Source organism: Urocampus carinirostris, chromosome 18 (assembly GCF_059441175.1).
Source record: "Urocampus carinirostris isolate Australia breed hairy pipefish chromosome 18, RoL_Ucar_1.0, whole genome shotgun sequence".
Taxonomy (NCBI): Eukaryota; Metazoa; Chordata; class Actinopteri; order Syngnathiformes; family Syngnathidae; genus Urocampus; species Urocampus carinirostris.
The window spans coordinates 21,217,871-21,228,489 of NC_142366.1; the positions used below are offsets into that span (position 1 = coordinate 21,217,871).

Consider the following 10,619-nt stretch of genomic DNA (forward strand, 5'->3'; position numbering starts at 1 on the left):
GATATTTTATTCATCCTCAAAGGGAAAATCACATTTCCAGTAGCATCCTCATGTAAAAAAATTAAATATAGTAAGAGAGATAGGATAAAAAAAATACCCAATACAACATGTCGAATACAAAACATTTAAATAATGTTCCAAAAAATAAACACTGTAATAAAAATAAAGCAAATGATGTGAATGTGTTAATTTTGTTGGCTGGAGATAAAAACAGAACCACTTGAATGACACTAGGAAATGTCTGCTTCATCCTACTAGTTGTCAGTATATTTGCAAATTCTCTGCCTTTATATAAAAATAATTTTACATTTTTTTTTACAATTAAAACTATTTTATCTATTATTTTTGTATTATTAGGCGACAGACATGTGGGTCCAGGCAACTTCATTAATTATGTAAATACCTAACTAATTAAAGTTTTTAAACCCCCAAATATGGTGACACCCCATCTGCCTGTTAAATACTCATTTTACTCCCTTAACAGTTTCCATTTCATTTTATGATGAATCACATAAACACACAGCTTTGGATTCAACTCCAGATCAGCAAAATGGAAACAACCTGTAAAAAATTTAACTTGCCGCCATCAGCAAAACTTGTCTAAATGTTTAGGCAGCTGCAATCAGCAGTTACTTTCTGGCCTGCTTTGATGATTACAGTATTGTTTTCAATGGACTTTATAGCCATTGTAGCTCAACACCTACATACCTGTGTAGTTCATGTCACAGGGATTATGAAAAGTCATCATATCTTTTTATGTTGCTCTCCTGCTGTTTAGCTCTGTGAGGATATCTACAATACCTGCCTTTGGTACCATAATGGAGACTGTGACACAGAAAGAGGTGAGAAGTTACAACTGTCTCCAGAATTGCACACTGGGCCATATCAGACACCGACACATTTCCTTTTTAATGTGTCAATTTATCAAAAGATGAATGAAATACGACTTTTGACCCTTAAATGGCCAGAAATCTTAACACGGGCCTTATAATACGGTGCTATTTTTATGTGGACACAATTATAAATAATTATTATTAATAAATACGTTCCATATTTTTGCAATTATTGATCAGTCGTTAAATGAACTATAATTGCATAACGATGGTTGCAACAGAGGACGAACTAGGGTAGCAACGGTTAGAGCACTGGGGCGGTATGAGCTCAGGAGGTAGAGCGATCATCTTGGGATCAAGAGAACCTAGGTTCGATTCCCGGTTCTTCCGTGTTATATGTTGAAGTGTCCTTGGGCAAAACACTGAATCCCTAATGCGTCCAATAGCAGGTAGTTGCCTTGCATGGCTCACACTGCTATCGGATAGTTAGTGTGTAAAAGGAAAAAGTGTGAAGCACATTGTAAAGCGCTTTGGGAGGTCTTCATTGACTTGAAAAGTGCTATATAAATGCAAATCATTTACATCGTTTACATTTACAGCAACAAATTCAAGCTACCAGGTCCATGGATCGCTGTTTATAGTTGCTTAACATTGAATGTAATTGGAATAGAGCCCAGATTGCAACCGGGACTGCGCTGGATCGTATCCACTACACCACTATGGATACTGACAACACATAGAAAAGGGATTCGGTTTTATCTCAGTATCAAACACTTTTTTTGTCACGTAACGGATATGTTATAGTCGAGAGAATTTTGATGCGTTCATTTATATATTTCAAGATGACCAAATTACTACCCACAATGTCTTGTGTTGTAGCTGCTAGAGCGTGTCAAAATGCAGCTCGCATCCTTCCTAGAGGACCCTCAGTATCAAGACCAGCATTCCTTGCACATGGAAATCATCCGGACGTTCGGACGCGTTGGACCAAATGCCGATCCTCGCTTCAGAGACGAGTGTACACAAAACACTAAGGAAAGAAAATTCTATGACAGATCGTTTTTTTTTACTTTCCATCTGCTGTTTGCTTTAGTTGTACTGCCGCATCTCCACAAACTGGCGCAGGCTAACAACAGCCAAGCGGCGGAGAGCAAGAGGATCGACATCGCCACGCAGCTGTTCGAGTCCTACAGCGCCCTCTCCTGTTGCTGTATCCTCTACCATAAGTCATTTGAATTTAAGGGCCACGTGAAAGAAAAAGCACTTTTTCAGGGGCCGGACTAGTAGATTAGAGAGAAAGAGAGAAGATAAAGGGGGATAGAGTGGCAGAAAGAAGTAGAGTGTAAGAGAATTAGCGGTAGAATGAAGAGACAGAGACAGCAAAAAGAGAAAGGGGGAAATAGAAAGGAAAAGAGAATGAAAGAGATGGAAAAAGAGAAAGTCAGAGAGGGAAAGACAAGAAAGAGAAAGAGTGAGAAGCTAAGGGATTAAGAGAAAAAGAAATATAGAAAAAGAAAGAACGACGTAAAACATAGTGAAATATAGCGGTAGGAAGAGAAATAGAGATAGAACTACAGAGAAAAAAAAAAGAAATGGAGAGAACAGGAAAACAAAATAGAGAAAAATGAAAGAGTTAGCAAGAGAAAGAAGAAAGAAAGCGAGACAGTTGGAAAGAGAAACAAAGAAATACACCTACTATTTTGGGAGTGGCGCCTGGCTTATGTGACATGACGTGTACATATTTAAATCTGCAGGTCGTTGTTTGGCTCTTTTTTTCTCTTGTGTTCCTCAGCGGGCCGTGTTCAATCTATTTGCGGGTCTCATACGGACCACGTGCCAAACGTTTGATATCCCCGCTTCGCCCCCACCGTTGCCGTGTCTCAATACCTCCAATCGTCACATTATGCATCAAGAGCTTTCCCCGGCTCGAGGCTCCAGTTATGTGTGTATTTTGGCCAAGGTCTTCTGTCGTTTGGCAGGAAGCTAAAGAAAGAGAAAATAAGTTTGCGTCCCCCCCTATTTTAGGGACTCGGCGTAATTACAAGGTTGGTTAAGCAAACTAGAGGATGCGGGATGAAGAGCGTGAGAGAATCTACTTCAGTTTACCAAGAATAAGTATTCCTCCACCCTCTTGCTCTTCCCGTCTCCTCTTCACACACTCCCCTCCTCCGGCCGGAGGCTCATTCCTGCGGGTCATCGCCAAGCTGTCATTTTGCAGCGGGAGTTTGTTTCAAATGGGCATTACTAACCTCAGTTTTGACCTCCCACGACAATTTTCTTGCTTCTAATCGGCTCCACTGCCTCTTTGAGTGAACTTTCACCAAAGACGAAGAACATCGCCTGTCTCCAAAGGCATAAAACTTTCTCTCCTTTCGGCGAAATTCGCCCTTTTAAAGTCAAGAGGTTAACCTATGTGAATCGTGTATATCCGAGGGGAAAGGTTTTCATGTCCTGAAAGTGGAGCAGGCGTTTAAGGTTTAATTAAAATGAGTGGCGGGCGTGCGTATTTGCCTTTTGGGCAGTGCAAATGTCATGTTAGCAGCAAGGATTCCCACCCAACTGCAGCCCACTATATCTTCATAGCTGAAGTGCTGGCGGAATCTTTACATCAACACGCTTGTTTATTTATTTACCTGTTAAGTTTAGGCAGCACGGCAGCGCAGTGGTTTGCACGTGTGTGGCATAGTTCTGAGGTCATGGGATCAAACCTTCCTGTGTGGAGTTTGCATGTTCTCCCCGTGCTGGCGTGGATTTCCTCCGAGCACTCCGGTTTCCTCCCACATTCCAAAAACATGCATGTCAGGTTAATTGTCCCTAGGTGTGAATGAGCGACTCAGTTGTCTGTCCCTATGTGCCCTGCGACTGGCTGGCAACCAGTTCAGGGTGTCCCCGGTCCACTGGCCGAAGATGGCTGGGATGGGCTCCAGCACCCCGTGACCCTACTGAGGATAAGCGGTGCAGATAATGCATGGAGGGATTGTTCAGTTTAATTTCTTGGCACACAGATTGACGTGACAATGTTACAATAGCAACCAGATTGTTGTAGTGAAATTGCACGGAGTTGATTTTAGTGGGATTTTACAAGCAAACCCAAATGTTTCACACCATGGATTTACGCTTATTTTTATTATTTTAGCAAAAATACAAATGTGTTCAAAGCTGCCCTTGCGTGAGCATACTGTAAGAGTTTAAACCGGTCGGTGGAACAGAAAAGGGTTGGGGATCATTGCTTTAAAGTGAAACGTGGACAGTCAGCAAATCCTTCGTTACTGCCGTTTATTGCAGATTGTGTTAAATAGTACTAGGGCTAGATAAATCTTCGGTGAAATAATAGTTCCTGTTAAGTTAGCGTCAAGTTTGTATATTTAACGGTAATATAGAAAAATCACTGTAGTTGACCTGTTTTTTTCAGCGCGACAAGAGTAAACAACAGGGAAGAGTATTTCACAAACGGCTTGCCGTGTGTTTTGACCAAAAGCTGTTAAAGCTATATCGTAATCTTGCTATTCTTTTCAGTCTCTGCTGTAGCATATCCCCATTCTGTGTCAGTTACTTGTAGCCATTACAATTTTAGTGGTTTTCAGGTGTGAACAATGTAAAGAGAGTAGAGAGTGAAATTGGGCCTAAAAAATCAAAACCAGCCCGCAGGTATTAAAGCCTAGACCTGCGCAAAAGCCACCAAATAGAGGTAAGATCTTGGGGCCGAGTTCGGGCTTAAAATGTCAATCATTAAGTTAGGCCAGGCCGGGTTGGGGTTCAAAATGTCAATCATTAGGTTGGGCTGGGTGGGGCTTCTCTCTCGCTGTTAGTTGTTTTTTTTGTTTGTTTGTTTTTCCCTCCGTGGGGGTTCTGCACAGCATGCACTTATTTTTACCCAAGTAGATATTTAGATAAAGAACATTTTTACTAAATCCCAAGAAATTTTCATCCTCGGTGTCAGGGTATGTGCGCGGATTCCTCCTGCTTCTACGTTGCCTACATCAGATGTCATTTCTGCTTCTTGCCAATAGCTTACAGTCTTTAAATACCTTCTTTCTGATTTTCTGCCAAATATTTCGCTATTTGAAGCTTGAAATCTGCAGCATACGATTTTCTTTTCGGTGTCATTTCGTTCAGGTTCAGTTTCACTTTTGTTCGCTGCACTTCACCGAAATGCAAACTTCCACGCTGATTTAAAGCTTTTTGTTTACTTTGGCGTTGAAGTAAAGCTTCAGGTTTACTTCGGGGTCTGTTTATCAGATCAAGTTAATTGGTCGGGTATGTGTGGGTATGGGTTTATATACTTTGGGGCTCGGGCTGAATTTTTTTAGGCCTTATCTTACCTCTACCGCCAATTAACTTGATCAGAGGGAGTTCAAATAAAACCCACATTTTTATATTTTGTTTATTTGTAAGGCCAGGCTTCCCTTGCTGACTTTAAAATGAAATTATCGACCTGTCATTATGCTTTGTTTCCTTTTCTTTGTGTCGCGTGGTGGAGGATCCGTGCAATGGATTTATTCCCCCCTTTCTGCACCGCTGAGCTTGGTGACGGATGCTGTGCAAGGGTGGACTGAATCCATCCTCCATTGTGCAACACAGAGACAAAGAAACAGAGGACAATGACGGGTGAATAATCAAAAGAAAAGATTAAGGGGGGAGAAGCCCAGCTCAAACCCAAACGTAATGATTGACATTTTAGGCCTAACCCGACCCACATTTCGGGTGAATTTATTACCTCTAAAAGAGATACATAGTAATCAGTTAACACTGATGGAGTTCTAACAATAGTGTGTCTACAGCTCACTATTTTTTTGGCTTGTACTGTGTACAGGAACATATTTTTTAACCCCTGACCCATTTTCGTGCATGTGTTTAGTTTCCATGGCTCAGGGAGGTGGTTGTGATTCCTGAATATTCATCAAAACTAAAATATTTAGTAAAACCACATTTATAGAGAACATTATCGTCGTTCTCATCACCACTTGTCTCAATATTACCCTTTCTGCTCCCTGGCGGCCGTTAGAAATAATGCATTTGTTAGCCACATCTTTGCATGAGCCCGCAAGTAGTGTTGTGTTATAGTCCGGAAATTACAGTTCTCTTTTTTTTCTAAGACGTTTCTAGTAGGTGTTGTCCTAAAGCAAATTTGATACAATCCTTTACCTGGAATGTGCAGTCATCTCCGAGGAAGTGATGGTCAACCATTTCCTGCCAGGCCTTCGATGCCTCCGGACCGATATGGAGCAGCTCTCCCCAGAGCACGAGGTCAGCGCATTGCTCACTAGCACAATATTTGAAAAGTAGTGACTGTGTCATGCGACATTACACAAAGTCAAGCAGGTCAAACATACGTCAATATGTCAAAGGAAGCAGCAAGTCTCTGTGACATTTATGATTCTTTTTTTTAGATAAGCGCAAACCAAAGGCTCTCTGTCCACTAGAGAGCAGTGTTGAGTTTGTATAGCGCTGTGAGTTGGTTCAGGTGTAAAACTGCATTCACTCAAATGCCAAAATAAACCAGTTAACATATTCGATGCCAGACATAAAAATCTTTTTGTGAATAAATGCACACATGCCAACCTTTAGATCCCTAAAAAGTTGTAGATTTCATTGTGATTGTGGTCCACTAGATTTCTCAACTGATCAATCATTACACAAATACAGCAATATACTGCTGTAAAACTTCGTGAATAACGCACACCTGAACTTTTGAGTTTTTTTTTAAAGTAAAAAATAAAATAAAATTGCATATTATACACTGAATCATATGGTAAGTACATATAGGGATAGCTGCACCAATAAAACATTGGATTATGATTAGTAACTTACATTTACTTTTTTATGTATGGCGTGACTGCATGGATAAAGTATATTTTACCACAAAGGGGTGAAGTAATATTTAAATATACATACATATTTTTTCAATGACTATTGTGCAAATGTAGTTTCTAAAAGCATTCTTTTCACAGTAGAATGAATCATAATTTAATAGCATTTTACACCTATTACGATTTTATATAATGTATAAATCTCACAATTTCATCTTAGAAAGATCTGGTTTCACATTGTTACACTTAGAATTCTTACCCCAATTATTCCTTGTACAGATTGCCCCTTCAAACATAATCAAGACTTGTGGGGAAAAAAATCTGAACTTTACAAATGGTGTGTGAGTGTGTGTGTGAATGGGTAAGTGAGAAGTATATTGTAAAGAGCTTTGGGAAGTCTTCAGTGAACTAAAAAGTGCGATATAAATGCAGATCATTCACCGTTGCGCATTATATTTGCATTTGTGAAACACAATCTGTCTCCAGAATATTAAAAAAAAAAAAACATTGTTTAAAGGGGGAGCTTTTACCAAAACGAAAATACAATGCAATTATTGCAGCAGTTTATTCACGCACAAAGACTTACCAGTACTCCCACTTCAAAGTAAAGCAGTTGTAGACTAAAATCAGTGTCTGAAATAACGTCTGTCCGGACGCCCGGGGTGTGCATCTTTTACGTCGGGCGTACAACTTACACAACTTTTTCAAGAAAGAAAAAAAAAAGAAAAATCTTTCGTTTTTATTTTTATTTTTTTTATTTTTTCAAATCAAAGTTGCTTTATTCCGATTTCGAAATCTTATACTTGGCATCCAATCAGAAGCCTGCATCGAATAACTTCGTGCTTCTAGACTTTTCCGACCGTAATAAGGTCGTGCATTTGCATATCATATTCCAAAGTAGACGCACAGAGAACACAAGAAAAACAGATAAGTGGTTAGGAATCAAGCCAAAACCTCAGCCCCAGAAGAAATATTCAAAAGTAGCTAATACAATTTATGACGCTACAAAACGTAAACGTGCATGAAAAAGAATCGTGGAAAAAGGCGCTCACGTGGCTTGTAGCAGACGACAATAAGCAAACATTGATGAATGAAGATGAGTCAATACAGGTACATACTGATGGCAGATGGAAAACAGCGATGTCATATCCATGCAATGAATCTTATAAGTAGATGTATAATAAACTTAATTTTAACGTGTTGTTTTGTAATGTATTCTGATTATCAATCCTTAATACTTTGCAACAGTGTTTTTTTTTTTGCGATTAGTCGTCTTATTGTGTTTCAAGTTGTGAAAAATGGGGCAGGCAACTATATGGGTGGTGTCCGGTAACTTTTTGTCATGAGTTTCAGACACTGCTAAAATACGAGTCTAGAGTCCAGATTGATTAGATTTTTGTTTGAATTCGAAAAAGCAGTACTGTTTTTTTGAGCGGTGGCTGTTTTTAAGCTGCAAAATTGGTAGTTGTGGCAGCTATGTAAACATGTTGTGTTTCGAAAAGATCCTTTGTCATCCGTCATTTTAAAAGTGTAGGTTACTAATGTAGGATGAATGTACCGGAAAAAAGGTACTGAAAAACTGAGCTTAATATCAACATTGTTGACGTTCTATGACTGATCCAGCCTGCCCTGAGAACAGAAAGTCTGTATCTGGCATTAGAGCCAAACCGAGTTTGACAACCCTGCCCATGGACGTCTCTACAAACTCCTGTCGCTTACTATTTATGTCCCCAAATCTTACACGAGACCTTTTCATGTGAGCATTTTCCTGAGGTGACTAACAATCAGCTGACTCTTGAGAATTTGTTTCCAGACTGTTGCCCTATAAAGAAACCAGCATGCGTACAAATACCTTCTTCACGTCATCTTTTTGTTTTGTGTGTCATGTTTCCCTTCCTATGCAGGTGATTTTGAGCTCCATGGTCAAAGAGTGTGAGATCAAAGTGGAAAACAGAGGGATGGGAGATGCACAAGGGTGAGAAAAATGGCAGACTGTTTTGTGGTGTTTTCAGTTAACCGAGTTTATGGCGTGCAAAGTTTACAGTTTTTTGGGTATAAAGACAAAACAACCATAACATTTCAGATGTGTTTAAATTAGATCTACATAAACAGTTCAGTTATAAACATACTCTGATTTTGTTTACTAGTATTTGGCCTATACCTAGTTTTGTATTAATAACCCTGGTAAAAATCCCAATTATTAATGTAATTATAATGAATAGTATTAGTAATAGTAGTAGTTATAATATTCGTAACAATAATCCTATAATGATTCTTACAATACAGGCAAGGGGATTACCACTTGTGAGTTTAACTTACTTCTGAAAGATGCGCTTCAAGAGGTCTTCCTCCGGGGTAAACAGTGGCCAAAAAAAAGCATTCCGACCATTTTCTCAACCGCATCAAGCTTTCTTATTCCACTTTAATTTAAAAAGAAACGACTCGCCTCTTATTTGCACTTCACACCAACCATATTGAATGGATGCACGAGATTTTAAACAATAAAAATGTCAGAGTTCTTAGCTAGCTGGAGGTAGTATAGACAGTATAGAATGTTTACACACGAATTAGGAAGAGGAAGCGGGTTTCTTCTTTGGGGTGGATGCTGGGTGACCTCTCACAGCGCCACTGGCCGATAGCGGCAGAAGGAAGCACTACAGTTTTGTCCTTTACTCGGAAAAAGGTGCACAATACAAAATCTAACTTACAGCAATGTCCTGATATTTTTCGAAATCCCGAAAAAATGTTCGTATTTACCGTTTCATTTAAGTCGAATGGTCGTAAGTTGGGGTTCGTCTGTACAATGCATGACATCAAAGGTGTTTTGTCTTAAATGATACAGTTCATGAATGTTACAGAGCCAAACTCAGTTTTGTTCAACTCTCTCTAAATGTTGCTGCATCACTGAGCCACTGCCAGGATACGCCAAGAGATTTGAATCATGTAAAATGCTTCACTCTGTTGATAAAATGTGTCTAGTGACAAAAGCGAACAGAGGAAATCATTGGCGACTCTTTCTGATATCGATTTTTGTAAGCTAATCGTTATAGGCCTACTCAATAGTAGGTCAAAAAAAATATGGCACAATGAGAAGCCTGACTGTCTTTTCTCATCGTAGCTCCATGTCCATCGCCTCCAGTTTGGTCGGTGAGGATGCCAAGACCAAGTTTTTGAGCAAAATGGGTCAGCTGACTACATCGGGCGCAATGCTAGCTAACGTATTCCAGAGGAAGAAGTGAAGCGCAATATTCGCCGTCCGTCCCCCTGTCTTCTCGTCTCCAAGGAGAGGACCAATCACGCGCAATGTGCGTTTTTTTTTTTAGATCGACTTGTTTTGTTTTTTTGTCACTGATTGTTCTTAATTCACTAAAAGAAGCGCCGCAGTATTTCATGAGAAGTTGGACATCTATCATGGACTTTGCAGGGTCTGAGGACATCACTGGAACATTGTTTTTCATTGGAGGAGGTCACAAGATGGAGCTACCAGGGGATGTCACCTTCATTTTTTTAATGGACAGAATATGATAACAAGCATGTCCAAGCAAAATGGCCGGCTTCATTCCTGACACTGTCTACAAGAGTACTACTTGTGTATAAGATTCTGAAAATGTCGCCTACTTGAAGTTCTAAATCATCATCTTGCCTTTGTTTCTTCAAAAGTCTGTCTCTGCTGTCTGTTTCGATAGCTTCTATTTTATAACTTATTTATACGTCATTGAAGGAAAACACTTTATTTACAACTTCCAAAGACATGCGCACTTCATTATTTTGTTCTTAAATGTCTTTGTTCTAATGCACATTCAAAACAAGCACTACTGTCATATGTTTCTTTTTCGTTTATTATCATTTAGTTCAAATACACTTTTTAAAGTGGTTTGTGGATGTAAAAATAACTCACCCAGTCAACTGAGTGGTTGGTACTCGTGTATATTTGGAATCTGTGTCATGGTGTAATAAAAGATAATTTGTGTATTTA

The 10,619-nt window shown here is 39.4% G+C and overlaps 1 protein-coding gene across 6 annotated transcripts in view; it reads left to right on the top strand.

Moving 5' to 3' along the window:
• relch (RAB11 binding and LisH domain, coiled-coil and HEAT repeat containing) overlaps positions 1 to 10,619 on the top strand; it is a 37,996-nt gene extending 27,377 nt beyond the window's left edge. For all 6 annotated transcript variants that reach the window (XM_088322329.1, XM_088322331.1, XM_088322332.1 and 3 more), the window contains 6 exons: positions 779 to 842; positions 1,713 to 1,851; positions 1,927 to 2,043; positions 5,992 to 6,080; positions 8,548 to 8,618; positions 9,762 to 10,619. In XM_088322329.1, the coding sequence (XP_088178455.1) occupies positions 779 to 842; positions 1,713 to 1,851; positions 1,927 to 2,043; positions 5,992 to 6,080; positions 8,548 to 8,618; positions 9,762 to 9,882 (601 nt within the window). In that variant the 3' untranslated portion in view covers positions 9,883 to 10,619. The remainder of the gene's footprint in view (positions 1 to 778; positions 843 to 1,712; positions 1,852 to 1,926; positions 2,044 to 5,991; positions 6,081 to 8,547; positions 8,619 to 9,761) is intronic.